Source organism: Rhinatrema bivittatum, chromosome 8, assembly GCF_901001135.1.
Source record: "Rhinatrema bivittatum chromosome 8, aRhiBiv1.1, whole genome shotgun sequence".
NCBI lineage: Eukaryota > Metazoa > Chordata > Amphibia > Gymnophiona > Rhinatrematidae > Rhinatrema > Rhinatrema bivittatum.
This window is the reverse complement of record NC_042622.1, coordinates 122,237,842-122,260,190: the sequence shown is the minus strand read 5'-3', so window position 1 is coordinate 122,260,190 and position 22,349 is coordinate 122,237,842. Positions and strand designations below refer to the sequence as shown.

Here is a 22,349-nt window from a genome sequence, read left to right as displayed (position 1 = left end):
GAGACTAGCTATATTAGCCATTTTAAATATTTTTTTTTACTTTCAGTGGGTCTTTCTATTTCCAAATCAAAAGGGTAACTATGGCAGATGCAATAGCTCTGGGTATAGATAATCTGTATGTGGCAAACTTTGTGAACATCATTTTTTGAAATCTCCTTTTTCATCCTTTATTCATCTTTGAAAGCACTACAAAGATGATATATTCATGGTGTGGACTGGTTTCCTTCAACAGCTTATTGATTTTCATCATTGGTTGAATGGTTGTGACAGTAATTTACATTTTACTTTACAATGTGATACCGCTAAGATATCTTTTCTTGTTATCTTGATTCAATATTCAAATCATGTTTTCACTAGTACTTTTTATCAAAAAGAAACTGACAGGAATAATTTGTTACGATACGATAGTTGCCATCCACTGGCTTTGAAACAATCTCTGCCAGGCAAACAATTTTTAAGATTAAGGTGCTTATGTTCTTCTCACATTGAATCTAAAGAGGAACCCTTGGATATGTACGACAGATTTATTCAGCATGATTGTCCTTCCTCTTTGGTGAAGAAAGCTATTAAGTGCATGCTGTATTCTGATAGAACATAAATGTTACAGCATGTTCACTGCAAGCAGAGAACTTCATGTATTTTTCCTTATTCTCATTTGGCTGTAGGCATAAAACTGATTATTTGTCATCACTGGCATATTTTGAGGATCCATTCATGTTTGTAGGATTTTCCTCATGTTGCTTATACATGCGGTAATGATCACCACAACACATTGGTTACTTCAGACTTTAGGTCTTATACTGAGTTGCCATCATTGAGGGGGCCACAGAAGTGGAGGTTCCTGTAGTGTGTGCACATTTACGTGTGATATGTGATGTTGTTTACATCCAGTATCAAAGAAGAAATATACATTAAGATAGGCCACAAATTTTGTTTCAAGTTCTGTGATCTGTGTTTTACAATGTCCCTGTGATTTACTTTGTGTAGGGAAAATGAAGAGGATAGTAAAGATTAGAATTATAGAACATTGGAGCTATATTACCATCAGGGAATTATCTGCTCCTGCTGTAACATGTTGTTTGGAAATGGGGCATTCTTTTCAAGACTTTTTATGGTTTGACCTTGACCGAGTTTTACTCATAAAAATGGGGGGGGGGGGGGGGGGGAGGAGACTTGATTATTGACAGAACATAAACAATGATGGATTTTTCGAGAGGATACAGTTTCACCTGGTGGCTAAAATATGCACATGGAATGGAATAATTTGGTCTAACACTTTAGTTATTTCATTCTTTGGGTAGAATAATATCTGTAATTTTTGGTTGGGGATTGTAGATGATGTTATACACATTTTTTTGTATGACTGGTCCATTTAAAAAAAAAATTTTTTTTGATTGGTTGAGATGGTCATGTGATATTTCAGTAGCATCTTTTTAATGCTTTTTGCAGTGCGGGATGTTCATGGCAGCCATTACAACAGAGTTGCCGAAGCAGGAAGAATGGCCACCGAAACAAAGCTATGTCGAATGCTGGATTAAATGTTGGACTTACCGAGCTGTGTTTACACACATGGTTTGAGATATTTCACTTTGGGATTACATTTAAGCTACATTTGCAAGAAAATATAAGTGCTATTTTATGTTCATGCCATATGATTTATAAATTTGCAACACTGAGTACTAACTTAGAGTTTGAGCTGTATCTTTGTGCAAACTCCAATGATGATTTTTTCATAACATTTTTTTTTTGTTTAATGAAATATTGGACATTGATATGGGCCATCAGTAAATCTTTAGGGGTGATTTAAGAAAAACAAATATATAGCCTTTAGTGATTTTCACCATGACTTATGAATGCCCATTTATTAAAGGAATGAAAAGATTGTGTCACTTGAGTATATTTGCATTTTAAGCCATCCACAGTAAGATAGTTGTAGAACTGAACCTGCGCATCCCCAGTCCATCTTCCATCAGCTGTTAGGGATGTGCAAGTGAAAATTTTTGTTGGTTTTTTTTCATATTTATTTTGTTTATTTTCCCTATTTGTGTCTTTTTTTATTATTCTTTTAATTTTAGTTTTGATTTGTGCACACTAAATCCATTTAGCACGCACTATTTTGATGCAGTGTGCACTATTTCAATTTAGTATGCATTCATTCTTTTAGTGAACACTAAAACAATTACACTAAAAATGGAAAACAAATTAAGTGAATGCACATCCCTATCACCTATTAGAATAGAACTCCTTCTCAAAAATAAAAACATCCATGCTGAGAAAGGAAATAAGACTGACCACTATGTTGGACCTGTTCTCAGTGAAGGCATTTATGATGTTTCAACCAAGGACACTTTAATCACTTATGGGGTGGGGAGAACTTTTGTCGATGGGTCCCCTTTTATTTTTTCCACATTGACCACCACCTTCCATCATTTCCTTGATCCCCAGCACTACCCTCCATCCAACCCCTCTGCCTACTTTAATTTGACATTGCTAGCCTGATACTGCAGCTTTCTTCCTTTGTGCGAGCTGATGGGAGGACAGCTACGTACCGTCTCCTCCTCCTGGCTCATGTGGGCAGAAGTAAGCATACCTCTACCTTTTTTTTCCCTGTGCAGACCCATGTAAGCACAGTGGACCTTATTTTCTAAATGTATCGCACGCGGTAAGGGACGTTTCGCACGCGAAATGTCCCTTTTCGCGTGCGATACCAAAATGGGGGCGGAGTCGGCCCCGGAAGAGGAGGAGTTGGGGCATCACTGGGGCCGACTCCGCGAAGCCGCCGCGGACGACAAAAAGGTAAGGCCCTTTTCGCGTCCGCATTAGCTCCCAATAGCTACACCTCCTATGGTGGCGCTATTGGGTGCAAAACCGGCAGCGATCACACCGCAACGGTGCGATCGCTGCCGGCTAGCGCAGGCCTCCCCCCCCCATTTCGGCCCCCCGCCCCTCATTTCCTAAAGTATCGCAGGCCTGCGATACTTTAGAAAATGAGGCCCAGTATGAGGTGACTTCCTCTTTCCATCCTGTACAGACAGGCATGAGCATGGTATTAAGGGCTCCCTTTGAGATTTTGATAATTAAACTCAACAATTATTATTACCCTACCATCGCCTCTCTCAGAACAATCAAAAGAACAGTCAAAAGAAACAAAGGCATTCTAATATAGAATGAGGAAAGGACCACTAAAGAATTATCGGCCTGATTTTAAAAGGGCCACATGCATAAATTTCAGGGGTTACGCACACGGCCGGGCTTTGCGTGCACCACACACATTTTACAGTGGGCCCAGCCACGTGCGTAACCCCTGTTATGCACTGAAGTGCCGGGACTGCTGAAAAGAGCGGCCCAGGGGCGGGCCAGGACAGCACCATTAGCCGATGTCCCGGGGAAGCGCGTGCTGGCAGCCAGTTGACGCATGGAAGATACTTCTGCTCTGGAGGAGCAGTAAGTATTAAAATAGAAAATTAAGGGCTAGGTATAGTTAGGTTTGGGGTCAGGGAGGAGAGGGGAAAAGGTAGGAAGGATAGGGTTAGGGTTAGGGTTAGGGAAGTTCCCTCCCAGTCTGCTCCTTAATTGGAGCAGACTGGGAGGGAACTGGGGACCGGCCAATTGCATCGCCACGCGTAAGTTATAAAATTCCCTGCCCGGGCGTGTGAGTCATGGGCCGCCCGCACGTGCTTATGGCCCGGAGGCAAGCGCAAAAGGTAAGACAAGGGTCGGGGGGGGGGGGTTAGAGTAGGGCTGGGGGGGGAAAGGTTAGGGGAAGGGGTGGGAAGGTCAGGCTAGGGGGAAGGGAACAGGGGAAGGCAGTGTGGCTTAGCACGCGCAAGGTGCAAAATTGTGCACCCCCTTGCACGCATCTGCACACACAAGTTATAAAATAGGGTGTACATGTGTGCACGCCAGGTAGCACGTGCACATGTACGCCCACACGCACCCTTTTAAAATCTACCCCTATATATGCATATTAAAATACTACTGAGATATCAACCACCTGAAAATCATGCATTTAACCACACATTCGTACACACACACACATCCTAATCAATTAAAATACTAGTCTATACAATACTGAAACAAAGTATCAAAATTTCTATAATAATGAAATAAAATATCCTATCCTTATAAACAACCTAAAGTCTATCCCTGAAAATGAAACATAGTATCAATCTTACGTAAAGAAGAATTGTCCACAAAAAATGTAGAACTCTTAATGCAAGTGCTGTTTCTAAATTTGTATCCAACAACGTCCTTCTCTCAAGGATTATATATGCAGGCAATATTCATACCAAAATAACATATGTATATATATATATATATATATATATATATATATATATATATATATATATATATATATATATATATATCTGTTAATACATTACCATTGTTTAAGGTGTGTATATAGATAGAAAATCTATATATATCACATACTATATATAGATAGAAAATCTATATATACATATACTATATATATGTATATAGTATGTGATATATATAGATTTTCTATCTATATACACACCTTAAACAATGGTAATGTATTAACAGATGTGGTTTATGTCATTTAACTGGGATTAAAAAGTCAGTTAAAGTTATGAACCAATTTATGAATTAACACAAAACAATGCAAAAAAAATCAACCAAAATTTATATGCAGCAGCAAACCAGCCATACCAAAACAGTATTAACTTCCAGAACTCAAACATCAACAATCTTTTGAAAAGACAACACTGCAAATATTCCACCAGTTCTTAGAACATCAATACATCTCATATTAGGAAAACAGAACAAGCAAGACTGCTACAGATATCTGCACAAAAATTACATTAGAAGAATATTTCATTTTGGTTACCCACACATACCTTCACCAAATACAAAATAAGTGACCACAAATTAGAAACAGAAATTTGCAGACAAAAAACTGAATTCTTCTTTGCTCTATTGTCCACTTCAGCCATATTCTCTCCCCTTCTAGTCCCTGTGAACAGGAGGAGAGGCGCTGGATTAGGGAGCAGAGTGGCTATTCCATATTCTATAGTGTCTCCTCCAGGCTCATCCCCTTCCTCCTGTCTCTAAATGATAATATTGCCTAGAAGGGGAAGTCTGGAGCAGGAAGCAGAGAGGTGTTCTCTGTTGCTTGAGATATGGGGCATTGGCCAGTAGTCATGGGGCAAAGACTTATGTGCTCATGCAATGGGTCCTCTGCTATGCAGATGTGCTTTTCGCCACCAGGTAAAGGAACCCTGATTTCAACTATAAACGCAGGAGCAAAAGAAGCAACTACTGCCCCCTAACCCTATTAATGTGCATCAATTGTCCACTAGAAAATATAACAGAGGTCGAAAACCATGAATCGATCGCACCCTGTGCCTTCTTTCTATGCTCTGCTTACAGAACTGCTACAAAGCCAATCCGAGGCATACCCCCGGAGACCTTCTCAATTACCTGAATCAACAAACCATTTGTATCTGCTTTTTGAGTATCTGAAATTACAATCAGTCAGCAAAAAGAAAAACCTACACCAACAAACAGTATTATTTGGTCCACTTTTGAATGAGAAGAAGGATTGATTCAGTCATTCTTTAGCCCATTTGTCATTTTTCTAGCTTTTTATTCTACTATGTCAGACATTCAACTCCACAGATTCTGCTGTAAAACTTCCTGCTTGTTACAGTGTAGCTCGGGAACAGCACTCACCTGTATATTTTATATCTGGTTGTAAATCCTTGACGATGCCTTTCCACAAAGGATAGGTAGCTCCGTGAGTGGTGAAAGGGCCCTCTGTCTGAAATAAGCCAATCAAATTCCTTGGAGACATGTTGCTCGGCAACAGCTGGTTCCTGGTGTAAGGACTGTACTGTTATATGGTCCCATATAAACAGGAAGCAGATGAACTCAACAAACCTCCAGTTCATGCTTTTCTCTCGGCCTTTTTCCTCTCATTCTTGCTCCATTCTATGGAGTCCTGGAGAGAGAGAGAGAAAGAGAGAAAGAGAGAATTAGGGGTGGCACAGTGAAGTGGAAAGCAGAACCAGTTAATGCAATGCACTATGGGGTAGATTTTAAAAGGTGCGCGCGGGCGTACATGTGCGCACACTACCCGGCGTGCACACATATACACCTGCAAGTTATAAAATCAGGGGTTGGCGCGCGCCGAGCTGCGCTGCCTTCCCCCGTTCCCTACCCCCCCACCCCACCTTCCCTTCCCTTACCTCCCCCACCCTTTCCCCCTACTTTTTTCTTGTTTCAAAACTTACTTCAGCCCTGGGGCTGAAGTAAGTTGTGCACACCGGACGACTGCCAGCCTGTGATCCCCAGCACAGTCTCTCCCACTTTTCCACACACCCACTGACCCACCTCACTTCTTGTTTCTCTTTTACAGACCCTCAGAGGGTAGAGACTTTGCTTTATTAGATAAATAGTCCCTTTCCTGAATTAGATTCCATCAAACCTGGTTGATTTTAACCCAAGCGTGACATTTTGCTGTTTATATGCTTTAACTAGACTGTGTGCTTCACAGAGAAGGGACTGTCTCTTTTGTTTCTGTACAACACTGCATACATCTGATAGCGCTATATAAAGAACTAATAGTAATGGCAGTAGTAGAAGCTTATGCCTGAGCAATTTGACATAGTAGAAAGCTAAGTGCTTCAGAAAGGTGTATGACCTGCTCAGAAACCATTAAGACATCAACTTCATAAAAAGTACAAATAAACTGTTGCAACAGTTTTATTGCAATTTGCCTACTAATTTGTCAAGATTGTGTAATGGGAAATTTGTATTATGGCACCCAATGCACGCCAATATTCTACAAACACTACTACTATTTTTATTTATTTATTTATAGAATATTTTATACCGAGGTACGTATAGCTATACATCACCTCGGTTTACAGGGAACAATAACTTAGCAACAGGCTTTACATATAACAGTTTACATAGGAGAACAAGAATCAGAAACAGGCTTTCCATTAAACAGCAACAGTCTATAAAAATAATAAAAATAATGGCATTCAAGGTAAATCTGCTAACTTCATTAGCTATAATAACCATAATGTATTAAACTTCTGGCTTTACACAGTATCATTAAACTGACGAAGGCACAGTCTTAAGTCACATTAGATTCCATAAATCGGTTTGAAAGACAGGGGGAGAGGTGAGAGGGATCAGGTAGGGATAGAAGGGAATGAGAAAATATGGGATTGCTGGGTTTAAGGGTAGAGATAAATCATTGATAGAAGGCTTGTTCAAACAACCATGTTTTGAGGTTTTGTTTGAAAGTTTTGTGGCAGGATTCGAGACACAGGTCCAATGGCATGTTGTTCCAGATTTTGATACCAGCTATTGAGAATGAGCGGTCTCTGGTGGATACATGTTTAATGTGTTTTAGAGGATGAGTAGATAGTTTCGCTTGGAGAATAGTTCTGATTGGTCTGTTGGAAGTGTGAAAAATAAACTGATCAGAAAACCATTGCATCTCTTGGTTGTGAATGGATTTGTGGATGAGCGAGAGAACTTTAAATGTAATCCTGTAGGATACAGGGAGCCAATGTAGGAACATGAGTGCTGGTGTAATGTGTTCATGTTGTCGAGTGTTCGTAAGTAACCGAGCAGCAGCATTCTGCAACATCTGTAAGGGTTGAATTGTGTTCTTCGGGAGACCCAGAAGTAGTGCGTTACAGTAGTCAATTTTTGGTAGGATTGTGGCTTGTAACACAGTTCGGAAGTCCTGAGAATGTAATAGTGGTTTAATCCTTTTCAGTGTATGTAACTTGAAGAAGCCACTCTTAATCGTGCTCGAGATGAAATTCTTCAGGGAGAAATGATTATCAATCATGACCCCAAGGCTGCGGACATGCTTCAGCTTAAAAACGTCAGTGGTTGATGTAGGTGATGGTGAAGAGTTAGATGTGGTGTTCTTGTGTGGTGTAATGATGAGGAGTTCTGTCTTGTTGGTGTTGATTGCAAGACAGTTATCCATGAGTAGATTTTTTATTTCATCAAGAGCTGATTCCCAGGTTTTCATGGCCTTAGCGAGTGAATCGTTGATAGGAATGATTATCTGTACATCGTCGGCGTATATGAAATGATGGAGATCCAGTTTCATCAGAAGTTTACAGAGTGGGGATAGATACACATTAAACAGTGTTGAAGAGAGGGAGGACCCCTGTGGAACTACTACTACTACTACTACACGAACTATGCATCATGTACAAAAGCATTTAAGAGACAGTCCCTGCTCACTAAAGCTTACAATAAGGTTTAAGATTTATTTTTATTTATATACCGTCATCTCAGCAGGAGCCTTCACAATGGTTTACATTACAATAAAACATAATAAGAAGGTTACAATCGTTTATAAGTAAAATAGAATAAAATTACTAGCTTAGAGTAAAAATACAGGGCAAAATTGTGTGTGTTAAACAGTATGAGGTTCATGTCTTGTTCACAAAATATTCCAGCTAATTGTAAAATTAGGCCATAACTATGAAAATATGAGGTGAAGCATGGAAGGAAAGGGAAAGAGAAAAGTAATGGGTAGTAGGAAATTATTGTGATAACCCCCTGATTCATTCAGATCACAATACATCAGATAGAAAGAATTTCTGTAAACTGCAAATAAAATATAGATCTGCCCCATCACAACATAACTGGGCCAAATATACTAAAAGCTCTCTTCCATTTGGGGCCAGATTTACTAAGCTTTTATTCCCCCATTCTGGTCCCATTCATTGGGGATGATAACTTTTAAACAGCCGAGCAGGTGCTCATGTACGCACCTATGCAGGCTTGCACCAAAGGACACGGGCATTTTACAACATAAGCGTGTATATTCACGTGTGTACATGTGCACACAATTGTATATGGACACGCACATATGCGCACAAATGCCGCCTCTAACGTGTAAGTGGGGAAATTGTAGTAGACGAGCGCCAACACAATTTCCAGTTTGTCCAGGTAAAGGATAGGACTTCCTACCCCCTCAGTTAAATAGTCTCCCTATGTTCCTGTTAGCACCAACCCTTAAAATGCTACGGACGAGCCTGGAAATTTTTTTTATTACTTATACGCCATCCATAGCAGAAGTAAAGTTCTGAGATATGGGATCCTGATGCAAACTTGTGCATGTACGTATTTACACTCTAGTTTTATGCATAAATCCTGGAATGCCCATGCCCCACCCCTTTTTCATAAAAAACGTTTGTGCGTGTACCAGGAGATAAGCGCGTAAGCAGGCATCTTTTAAAATCCGCACAGCACGCACCGGCCCAATTTCTGCATGTATCTCCCAGCTTTAGTGCTCATAGAGGGGCGGATTTTAAAAGGCCCGCGCACGCCGGCGCGCCTATTTTGCATAGGCCACCAGCGCGCATAAAGCCCCGGGGCATGCGTAAGTCCCGGGGCTTTTGAAAAGGGGCGGGAGGGGGCGTGTCTGGGGGCATTCCCAAAATGATGCGGCGTTTCGGGGGCGTGCCGCAGTGTTTCGGGGGCAGGCCTGGGGGCGTGGTGCCAGCCCGGGGACATGGTCGAGGCCTCCGGACCAGCCCCCGGGACCGGAGGATGGAGCGGGGCTGCCGGCCGACGCGCGCAAAGTTACGCCTGCTTTCAGCAGGCGTAACTTTGCCAACAAAGGTAGGGGGGGTTAGATAGGGCCGGGGGGGGGGGGGTGGGTTAGGTAGGGTAAGGGAGGGGAAGATGGGGGGAGGGCGAAGGAAAGTTCCCTCCGAGGCCGCTCCGAAATCGAAGGGGCCTTGGAGGGAACAGGCAGCTCGCGCTGGGCTCGGCGCACGCAGGTTGCACAAATGTGCACCCCCTTGCGCGCGCCGACCCCGGATTTTATAAGATACGCGCGGCTACGAGCGTATCTTATAAAATCCAGCGTACTTTTGTTTGCGCCTGGTGCGCGAACAAAAGTACGCGACCACGTATTTTTTGAAGATCTACCCCAGAGCTTTTAAAATTCACCTTTAACCATTTTTCCCATAGACACAAATTAGGTAACAGCCTTTAGCATCTTTGACCCCTCTATGACTATGGGAAAAATGTTAGTAAATCAGGTCCAATCTGGTGTATTGGAAAGTAGGGATGTGCATTAGTTTGAAATAAAAGTGTAAAACAAGACAAATGAGCTCATTTTTGTTTTGTTTCAAATGAACCAAAAATATAAAAAAAAAATAAAAAAAATGTAGTATATGGCAAATAGTGTACGCTATTATGATGTTCATGTCATATTCACAAAACATTCTAGCTAAGTGTGCACTATTTGCCAAAAACAAAAAAAACATGAAAAACAAAAAAATTAAAGACTCCAAAAATGAAAACAAAAAAAACTAAAAAACAAATTACTGAAACAAATGTGAAAAAAAATGTGCCTGCACATCCCTATGGGGGAGTATGCTTAGTACATAGGACCCATTGTAAATTAGTAGATACACAATGCTAATTTTTTGACAGAAATATTTTGTTTTGTTTTTTTAAGGGGATTTAGTTAATGTTTGAAATGTTCTGCCTATGAGACATCGTGGAGTCCATATACCAAAGGGCAATTACTGAGTTCTCTGGCATGTGGACTAAACTTTAATTATCAAGGGGGCAGCCCCTGGAAGTGGAAGGTCTGAGGAATTTTTTGTAAACCAGGGACCTCATAGCTAATTTCCAAAGAGAAACTTTACACATTGTTTCCCTTTGAAATTCTCCTACAAGGTACACAGGAACAAAGTATATACATTATGGGCCAGATTTTCAAAGGGGTACGCGCGTAAGATACACATGTACCCCCCGAAAACCTGGCCCAAACACCCCCTGCGCACGCCGAGCCTATGTTGCATAGACTTCCGGCGCACACAAAGCCCCAGGACGCGCGTAAGTCCTGGGGCTTTCCTGGGGGGGGGGGAGCGTTTTTGGGGGGGCGTGTCGTGATCCGCGCATCATCGGGGTGTGTGTCGAGGGGGCGTGGCTGCGGCCTCCGGACCAGCCCTCGGACCAGAACATGGAGCACGGCAGCTGGCCCGGCGCGCGCAAAGTTACGCCTGCTTCAAGCAGGCGTAACTTTCGTGATAGAGGTAGGGGGCATTTAGATAGGGCCGAGGGGGGGGGTGGGTTAGGTAGGGGAAGGGAGGGGAAGGTGGGGGGAGGGCAAAGGAAAGTTCCCTCCAGGGCCGCTCCGATTTTGGAGCTGCCTCGGAGGGAACGGAGGCAGGCTGCGCGGCTCGGCATGCGCAGGCTTCCGATTTTTGGCAGCCTTGCGCGCGGACCCCGGATTTTAATGGATACATGCGGCTACACGCGTATCTATTGAAGTGCGCGAACAAAAGTACGCGTGTGCACAGATTTATAAAATCTGCCCCACTTTTTGTACCTATTGTTTCTGTGGACAGAAGACTGGGGCAAAACAACATGCATACAATTGAAAATCATATGTAGGCACATAGAGATCCATATTCAGTGGCATTTAGCCAAATAACTTGTGAGTTATCTGGATACATGCCAACTTGTGAATATTAAGTCATTATCCAGCTAAAATTTAGCCAGATGCGTTCTGTAATGAAGTTAAGTTAGCTGGATAAGTTATTCAACTAACTCCAGTATTCAGATTTAGCCAGATAAATTATCCATTGAACTGTGGTCATATTGTAGAGCAGTCCTAAAGTTAGCCAGATAAACTTATCTTATTCAATGGTGTAGCTATACTGCTGAATAACCACCCAAAGATGAGATTTGTACAATGTTCTCTCAACCTAGCTTGATGGACTTGGGTAACATCAAGCTAGCTTGAGAGAGCATTGTACAAATCTCATCTTTGGGTGAGTTTCCTCACTCCGAAGGACATCAAATCTTCACCAGAGTGTACTGTTCTGTTTGTATATCTCACTCTGAATGTCAAAGTGGCCCCTAACCCCTACACTACTACCTAAACCTCACCTCAAGGTACTAGAGAGGTATATATATAGAGATATAAATACCTATGTACTATAAGGGCCTTATAGCTAGTCTCTCTCTCTCTCAGGTAGGAATTGCAACAATTGTACTTACTGCAAAAATGTTATTGCAGTAATACCTGTGCTAAGATACCACAATAAATAGGCTACTCTATAAAACACACCCCTTTTCCTATCGCATGCGATATTTAGTGCATTTTGATAAATCCAGCTCTATCTTTACAAGCTGGCTAGAGGTTGTTACCTCCACAATTCTTCTCCCCTGACATAAACACCCCCTTCTCTTGAAGTAATCTTTTTATTGCAGATAAGAATGCGCACATTGGGGTACATTTTAAAAATCAGCGCGCATGCGTACTTTTGTTCGCACACCAGGCACAAATAAAAGTACACTGGATTTTATAAGATACACGCATAGCCGCGCGTATCTTATAAAATCCGGGGTCGGTGCACGCAAGGGGGTGCACATTTGTGCAACTTGCGTGCGCCAAGCCCTGCACGAGCTGCCCGTTCCCTCCACCACCCCCCCCCCCCCCGCACCTTCCCCTCCCTAACCCAGCCCCCCGGCCCTATCTAACCCCCCCCCCCCCTTACCATTGTTGTAAAAGTTACGCCTGTCTCTGGCAGGTGTAACTCGCATGCGCCAGTGGGCTGCAGGCGCTCCATCTCACGACCCAGGGGCTGTTCTGAAGGCCTCGGCCATGCCCCAGAACACCCCCAGGCCGGCACCACACCCCATGACACGCCCCCGGAACACCCCAAACGTCGCGCCGCCCTCCCGACATGCCCCCAACACGCCCCCCCTAGCGAAGCCCCAGGACTTACGCGCTTCCCAGGGCTTGCGCGTGCCGCCGAGCCTATGCAAAATAGGCTCGGCACACGCAGGGGCATTTTAAAAGGGTTATGTGCATACCTTATGCGCATAACCCTTTTAAAATCTACCCCATTGTGAATGTTCACATGTACTTTTAGCATCTATAAGAGGGATAATTTTCAGACAGTGCAAATTTCTGGCTAAATAAGATAAATCATTCTGAAAATTATTGCTGTGGTGTCTAAAAATGGCCCATATATTCCTTTTTGAAATAAAAAAGTTAGGAAGATGTAATCTATTATCTGACTAAAGTGCTTTCATTTTCTAAGAATTATTATTACTAATATTATATATCTGTTTATTTAGTTCTCAGTTTATATTTTTTAACATTTTTATTTGTGACATATCCTTCTTGTCAACCCAACTGTAATCATTTAGGGTAACCACTCCATCTTGCAATATTTGTTTATTTTTATTTATTTTTTTAATCTTATATAACCTGCAAATTCACAACACTTCAATGCAGATAACAATATACATACAAATTAAAAAGCATAAAAATATTAAAGTACAATACAATTAAAATATGCACAAACAGTAAACACACTGTACCATAATCCCACTGCACTACTTGTATATTAATGAACATCATTCTGGATCAGCTTCTCCCTAAAAACTTTATTATAGTTTTTTAAATGCAATTCCAAAGGGAGCATGTTCCATATTTCTGGCCCATAAATTGAAAAAGCTTTCGATCTAGTACATGCTAGTTTAAAATCTTTCATAGCGGGAATATTTCAAAATTTCTGAGCTTGTGATCACAATGATCTCTTCTCTTCTTTACATACCCTGATGCTCTTTCTGCTAGACAACTATCATCATCATTAGCTGCTTTATGCAGAACAGTATACAATTTAAACTCTACCTGCTGAGCTATTGGGAGCCAATGGAGCTGCTTCATATATGACTTCACATCAGTGCCTCAAACATTACATCAAAATAAAACATTTTTGTATTCAGTAGAGAAAAAACATTTAAATGAGCATTGATATTTTTGGACCATGCTCAGAAAAATGTCCTATCTATATCTATATATACACATAGCTATGTATGTATACATGTGTGTATATATATGTCAATATATATGGTACGTCAATATTTAAAAAAAATTGCAAGCCTTAAATAAGATGTGAAAAATGACTTAAGGGCACAAAAAGTTGCATTAAATGTGCTAAATTATATTTTGTCTTATTTTTGCATATTTAATTTTAGTAATTACCATGAAACAGCAACATTAAGGAGCAGAGAGTTTGGACAATTATCATGATTAATTGAGCAAATCTATTGCCCTTTAGCAAGCAGACCCCAATTTCTTTTCATCAAATAATTTACTGTGTCACTCAGTGACATAAAAAAAATGTCTATAGGAATATGCCATTGCAAACATAAACATAAGTAGAGCAAACAGTGAATGCAACAACAACAGAAAATCTATGCCAAAGACAAGTGACTCACTTATTCTGTTCTAGACTTGTGAAAGAATAAATTTCTACAATATCAGGGAATGCTAGTTTTAAGTGGCCATATCCTACCCGAAACATTTTCACAAAAGGATTCAGGAAATGTGATTATGTGTAAAGGAGCTCAGGAAGCAGAGGTGTAGAAACACCAAGTAGATGGAAAGGAAGAGATTTGGCAGGTGAAGGTAAAAGCTGGAAGAAATAAGAGAGGGGCCTTGAGGTTTGCTCATTTCCTATGAAACTTTGGAGGGTGAAAGAGAGGAGAATATAAACCAGGGATCAGAGGGCTTCATCAGCAGTAAAACTGCATTATGATTCCAAAATGTTTGGAGTAATCTGCAAGAAGCAGCCATGGCTACAAAGCAAACATTAGTGGTATGGCTGCATCAGGTTTCAAAAAAGGTTAGGGTATTCTGCAATGGCTCAGCTGTTACAAGTTTAATATCAACAAGCATAGAGTGACCAGATGTTTTGGATAATGGCCTGACCAGTTTGGTAGCTGTGGAATATACTGTGAGGGTCTGTGAGCAGTTCTTGCCTCCTGCCAGCAGGGGCCCTCAGTGGGCCTTGAGTACTAGCTACCTAATAATGTTAGTCCAGTGCTGCCTCAGATATAAGCACATTGCCACAGCTTGATCTTGGATCCAGTTGCTGACATGGTCCTATACCTGGCCTCATGTTTGTCTTGCTTTTGTATATATCTGGGAACTCTCCAGATTTTTGACCCAGAGACTCCAGGTTTAGACAGACAACTTCAGGTCTCGAGGAGAGCATTCAGGTTCTCCAGTGTCTTAAAAACCATCCTCTTCTCCCTGGCATGGCTGTCTTTTTTTGCTAGACAGTATAATGAAGAAAGGGTAGGCACTAGGATGGCAGCTGAGGCAGACAGGAGCTGGGGTCGGGGAGGTAGGAAGAAGCCTCTCAGCCTGCAGCTACTTCCCCCCTTCTGTGCCTCTGATTGGTTCATTCTGCTAACTAGAGCCAATAAACATAAACAGCAAGAGGAAGGAAAACAAGGGCTGTATTCTTTTAGGGAGTCCTTTCCCGGCAGGTCCTTCCTGCTGTTTCAGTCCCACTAGTGATTGCACTGATTAAGGGGATAATGGAGGAGAGAGAGAGAGGGACTGAATGACTCATACAGTGAGGAGAACAAGGCAAGAGAGGAGACAGCAAGAGAATAAGGGGCCAAGATGGGGGATGGCAAGGGGAAGGAGTCAGCAAAGAGGGGAGAGATATGAGATAAGGGAGAGGGAAGAGCAAAGGTGGGAGATGGGGAGAAGGACTATAAAGGGAAGGGAGAGGACCAAGGATGGCAGGAGATGGAAAAGAGTACCCAGGACTGGACTGGGGGTTGGGGGGGGGGGGCATAGTTTTATCCTGAAAGATAATAGAGGAGGAAGGAGGAAGGGAATGGAGGAGAAAGTGGAGGAAAAATGGTGAAAGGATAGAAGGAAAGAAGAAGAAGAGAGGATAGAATGAAAAAAGCAGAAGAGAATATAAAAAGGGAAATATTTTAATATCATCTGCTGAGGGAAAAAAATACTGAAACAGAAAAAAAAAACCAAACGAGAGAGAATAGCAGAAAGAAACAGAAACCAAGGAAAAGGAATAGAGACAAGGGCAAAGAATAAGAAAAGAGAGATGCTGAACCATAAAAGAAGCCAGAAACAGCAAAGGTTAGAAACTATCTGATAGTAGAGAATATTAGTTAAGAAGAAAGAAGTTCCCTGGTCGGTGGGAGAAGAAAGAGAAAATGTCCTTATTGCAACACACTGCTCCCACGCGTACTTTTGTTCGCGCACCAGGCGCGGACCCCTGCTGGACTTTTGGCAAGTCTTGTGGGGGTCAGGAGGCCCCCCCAAGCTGGCCAAAAGTCCCTGGGGGTCCAGCGGGGGTCCAGGAGCGATCTCCTGCACGTGTGACGTTGGAAGCCAGGAACCAAAATGGCGCCGGCGCTACCTTTGCCCTGTCACATGATAAGGGCAAAGGGCTACCGGCCCCATTTCTCTTAACGCAGCCATGGCCAGAGAGCGGGAGATCGCGCCGGGACCCCCCCACTGGACCCCAGGTAATATAAAACATTTTGGGGGGGTTCGGGAGGGTGGGGGATTTGTTTTAAAGGGTTGGGGTGGGTTTTAGGGTTGTTTTGGTGTGCCGGTTTTCCTGCGCCATATTTAACGATACAATACGTTCAAAAACGTCCGGAACGCCCGCTGAACGACCTCCTGCAGTCGATCTCCTGCCGGCGCCATTTTCCGTACGGAAAATGATTTGCGGCAGGAGATCGTTTTCCGGACCCCCGCTGGACCCCCAGGGACTTTTGGCCAGCTTGGGGGGGCCTCCTGACCCCCACAAGACTTGCCAAAAGTCCAGCGGGGGTCCGGAATGACCTCCTGCAGTCGAATCGTGTTGGTCTATGGCCGCCGCCATTTTGCGCCGCCATTTTGAAAAATGGCGCCGGCTGAAGACAACACGATTCAATTGCAGGAGGCCGATCCAGACCGCTGCCGTTCCGGACCGCCGCTGGACCTCCAGGTAATTTAAGTCATTTGGGGGGGGTTCGGGAGGGTGGGGGATTTAATTTAAAGGGTCGGGGGTGGGTTTTAGGGGGTTTTAGTGTGCCGGTTTTCCTGCCCTCCCCCTTCCCCCGATTTACGATTTTTAGACGATAAATCGGGGGAATTGGTATTGTATCGTGGCCCTAACAATTTTTGACGATTTAAAATATATCGGACGATATTTTAAATCGTCAAAAAACGATTCACATCCCTAAGCAGTTCTTGCTTCCCTCTGGAAGGGGCCCTCACTGTGCCTTGAGTACTAGGTAAGCAGGCTCTAAGGCTTGCAGGTCCTGGTGGCAACCATGCTGTTTCTGTGCTGCCTTAGATATAAGCCAGCCTCACATCATGCACATCGCCACAGCTTGGTCTTGGTTTCAGATCCAGTTCCTGACATGATGCTAATCTTGGCTTCTCATATGTCTTGTTTTGTATTCTTGATTCTTGTCTGTTTTGTCCTGTTTCTTCCAGAGTTTTGGGTGCTAGTCACATTCTTGTCTTGTTCCCTGTACTCCCAGGCTCCAGTTCTTGTAGCCCTAAACTAAGACCCTACCTTTGGTTTACATATTCTGTCTTGTCCTGTCCTCTTTTTGTTTTTTTTGTGTCCTTGTCTGTCTTGTTTTGTGGGTGTCCTTCTGTTTCTATTCCTACTGCAGGTTTATCTCACTCCTGTGGGTGCCTGCCAGTCCCCTGAAGTGTGTCTTTGCTTCCTATCTAAGTCCTGCTAGCTGCGAACACCTGAGGGCTCAACCCCAGGGGAAGGTGGCCAGTATAGGCAGAAGACTCCTATTCTAGCCTTCTCCCCCCCAGCATCCAGCCCTGCTCCTGTCCAGGGGTTATAGCACAGGCAGTACGCACTCACAATTACAAAATTTGGTGGTAATAGATGGAAGGGATCCTGGTTGTTGAATTAAGTATGGGTCCTTAAAAACCAAACAAGAAAACAATGAGGCTTGCCAATGGAGTTGATAGAATTGAGTTGATGGAGTGGAGGTAATAGAATTGAAGTATGCTTGGGATGAATTTGGAGAGCAATGGAAGAAACAGGATTGAGAGGTTGAGTAAAAAACAGAAGGTATTGCTTAAAATATGGGTATTCATAGGATCATCTACCCAAAGTGATAGAGAAATAGAGGAGGAAAACTGGACTTTATCTGCTATCATTTACTATATATTATATTGTGTTACTAAGGATAACCATATAACATCAAAATCAAGCTGCATTTTTTGAAGCATCCTATTACCCCATCGTTACTGCATGCTGTTTGACATCAAACATTAAGAGGCTGAAAGCTGCCTGGCACCAACACTAAATTCTGCTAAGTGCTATTGTTTTGAGTTTAAGCAGTACAGTGAGGTCTATTAAATCTAAATGATAATGGGCCCAATGATATAATTAATTTGTCAAAACGTAAAGCTGCTTTGTGCTGTGATGCTGGTTGTGTATTAAAGGAAATATGAAAGCACAGGAGAAAGTCTGCTGTGTAATATTTCAGATCAGTGATCAGTGGTTCAGATCTAAATAAATCCAAGTCATTTTTTTTGTTCCATTTGAATCACAGATTCAATTAATATGGATATTCTTTACTCTGTTTGCATGCATATGTTCACTGGTTTGCACTTATTCTCAACATATTGAAAGATGTACATTCTCTTTGAATGCTCCAAGTAATTTCAGATGGTAAAAAATTAAAACCACACTCAGATTCTAACCTGGTTGAAACAGACTCTGATTATTCAAGTACATTTGAATCAAGAATTTGCAGATTTTAACCTAGATTTAAACTGAGTCAGAAGAAATATGACATTATATACAGGACTCCCCATATGCAAAGTCATGCATATGGGGAGTGGAAATCCGAATGAACTGTATTCGATGGGGGGGGAAAGGCTGATGTGCACGGAGCAGGAGAGGGACCTTGGGGTGATAGTGTCTAATGATATGAAGTCTGCGAAACAATGCGACAAGGCGATAGCAAAAGCCAGAAGAATGCTGGGCTGCATAGAGAGAGGAATATCGAGTAAGAAAAGGGAAGTGATTATTCCCTTGTACAGGTCCTTGGTGAGGCCTCACCTGGAGTACTGTGTTCAGTTCTGGAGACCGTATCTACAAAAAGACAAAGACAAGATGGAAGCGGTACAGAGAAGGGCGACCAGGAAGGTGGAGGATCTTCATCGGATGACGTACGAGGAGAGATTGAAGAATCTAAATATGTACACCCTGGAGGAAAGGAGGAGCAGAGGAGATATGATACAGACTTTCAGATACTTGAAAGGTTTTAATGATCCAAAGGCAACGACAAACCTTTACCATAAGAAAAAAATCAGCAGAACCAGGGGTCACGATTTGAAGCTCCAGGGAGGAAGATTCAGAACCAATGTCAGGAAGTATTTCTTCACGGAGAGGGTGGTGGATGCCTGGAATGCCCTTCCGGAGGAAGTGGTGAAGACCAGAACTGTGAAGGACTTCAAAGGTGCGTGGGATAAACACTGTGGATCCATAAAGTCAAGAGGCCGCCAATGAAGAGTGGGTGACTCGCCAGAATGATGGCTACTGCCTGGACACAATACCCTTATTCAATAAACATACACATGGTTACTGTGACTCCAACATCACTCTAAGCTTCAACAGCAAGAGGAAATGTGGAAAAAAGGATTTGCACTCACAAAGCTGGGAGTAGCTGGCTTGTTACGGCGGTTACTACCCCAAACCAAATGTGCCTGATACTTCACTTTCGATGCACATCCAGCATAGCTCTCTGCTCCAACGGCAGGGGAAAAGAAAAACTGATACTTCACGCATACCCAGCATAGCTTCAACGGCAGGGGAGAAGAAAAAAGGATTCACACTCACAAAGCGGGGAGTAGCTGGCTTGTTACGGCGGTTACTACCCCAAACCAAATGTGCCTGATACTTCACTTTAGATGCATATCCAGCATAGCTCTCTGCTTCAACGGCAGGGGAGAAGAAAAACAACCAATAAGGGCTGTATAACATAGTCTGGGTTAAAACAAATAAGCATGGGTGTAGCTTGCTTATTGCGGCGGTTACTACCCCTACTACCCCCTAACTAATCAAGCTTGATATTTCACTTGGATGCAGCTCCATCACTGCTCTCTATATTAATGGTGGGGGAGGAAGGGAAATAGAACCAAGAGCTAAAAGAAACAGATAGGTATGAGAGAAAAAATGTGTGAAGCTTGCTGGGCAGACTGGATGGGCCGTTTGGTCTTCTTCTGCCGTCATTTCTATGTTTCTATGTTTCTATGGACTTCCCGACTACCAGGTCAAAAGAGGTTAAGAGAAGTAACTTTGGCAAAGCAGAGCAGCCAGAACATGGTAAGTGAATTGTAAGAGAAATGGGACTGTAAGTGGAGAAAGAGAAGCATGAGCAGAGAGCAACAGATAAAGAGATGGTGCTACGTTAAAAAGAGAGACCAAGAGAAAGAGCAGAGAATGAAGAAGCATGGAGAAGATGGGTGGTGCTAGGGTAAGTACAATAGACAGGAAGATGCTCTTTTGTTATTGGCTCCATATACACTGGTAGAACTTTTCGTGACTAACTTTAGAGCTCGGAGCTGCTGCTCCTTTTGCAGAGAGAGAGAGAGCACCAAAGAGAAAATTGTGGATTCTCAGCAACTTTATCGATGAAAACATGAGCAACAACTTTGATTTTTAAAGCTGCTGGCCCACAGGTTGCTGTGGAGCAATGGAGAACAAAACCTAAGAATAGTGGTACATCCTTAGGTAGTGAAACATTGTATATGGCGGTGTTTCTCAAGCCAGTTCTGGAGTATACCCTACCCTTAGCTAGTCTGGATTTCAGGATATGCACAATCCCATTATAAGATATTCATTGTGGATATCCTGAACAGTGAACACCAGACTGGCTAGCAGTCTCTTTCTCTCTTATAATACTTAATGTGTGCATATGCTGATATCACCTGTATGTACTGCAAATAGCAGCTGTATTACACTGATACCAGCAAACACTGTTTAAGTTGCAAACACAAGTTCCTCACTGGAATTTTACAAACTGATGTCTTTTATGATCTTTTTTGCTGGAAGAGACAGGGAATGAGTTAGCAACAATATAATGTTTGGCTCGGTGGTTTCCTCAGCCCTTCCCTAGAATTCTGATTTATGAGCATTGTTCACCTTTCAGGCTCTGGTTAATGAGAATTTTGCTGGTTAAAATGGATGAGGGAGCTTAAATTTGACTGATATGAAAAGCAGGTAGGGGCTCCTAGCCCAAGGATGAAGGGTTGTTAAGAAGTCAATTTAGTGATATCATCTAGTCTTAATGATGAGTCTCCTATATTTTATTTATTTATTTCAGGTTTTTATATACCGGCATTCGAGAACGCAGTCCCATCATGCTGGTTCACATAAAACAGGGGTGTATTGTAAACATAAACTAAAACAATGGTGCGGAAAAGGCAGTTACATATAACAGGGTGATTAGAACTTGGCAGAGAAAGGACAGGTTAAATAATTAATTTAAACATGTAAACAATAGAGGAGATGGTTAATCATGGTGAAGGTGGTGATAAGGACTATGAACTATACCTCCACCTTCACCCCCCATCCCTATTGAGATAGCTGAAAATACAGCGATCAGGATCTCTCCCATGCAGGCCCAGCTGTTTTCATAACAGAATATAGAGCAACCTGTTCTCTCATTAGGCCATTGGCACACATACAGGCCGATACAGTAAAGTGCGCTCAGCTGAGTGCATTTTTTAACACTGTTTGGACGCCCGTTTTGGATGCGCATTAATAACCGCTTATACAATAAGGGGTTTAGTGAATCCACAATGTGCATCCAAACCCCCCCCTTCCGAAACTAATAGCACTCATCAACATGCAAATGCATGTTGATGAGGCTCCTAGTCATTTGCCCGGGATACAAGAAACAAAAATGTGCGGTTGATCCGCACATTTTACATTCAGAAATTAACGCTTACCCAAGGGCAGGCGTTAATTTCTGAGCAGCCTGAAAAAGTATACAGAAAAGCAGAAATAACTGCTTCTCTGAACAACCTCTGACTTAAAATAATAGTGATATTAAATTGGAGGAACCAAAAGGTAAAAAAAAGATAAAAAAAATAAAATAAAATAAAATGTGCTGGCAGGTCAAGTTAGGAACATGGATACTCAGTTTTACAAGTGTCCATTTTCCTGACCCGTGGCTGTGCACCAGTTAGGAAAATGGGCACTTGTAAAACTGAGCATCCGTTTTCCAAACCCACGGACAGCCACCTCTCCTGGGCCAAGGAGGCACTAGGGGCAAGCAATTGTCTCTAGCACCTCCTTTTAGCACGACCCCTCATTTGAATGCTGTATTGCATGTCCAGGAGAGGGGGCTGTGCATGCGTTGAAAGATCGGGTGCCAGAAACGGACACGCTTTTTTTAGTGCTTCCATACTGTATCGGCCGGATAGCAATCGGGCGTTTTCAAGCCAAGGCAGCCATACTTCAAAAGGCAAAAATCAGATGGGAACTCTCCTGTCCAGG

The 22,349-nt window shown here is 42.5% G+C and overlaps 1 protein-coding gene across 1 annotated transcript in view; it reads right to left on the bottom strand.

Moving 5' to 3' along the window:
- Positions 1-22,349, bottom strand: part of BRINP1 (BMP/retinoic acid inducible neural specific 1) — a 251,185-nt gene that overhangs the window by 216,020 nt on the left and 12,816 nt on the right. The window contains exon 2 of the mRNA XM_029613795.1: positions 5,698-5,965. Coding sequence (XP_029469655.1) covers positions 5,698-5,915 — 218 coding nt within the window. The 5' untranslated portion in view covers positions 5,916-5,965. The remainder of the gene's footprint in view (positions 1-5,697; positions 5,966-22,349) is intronic.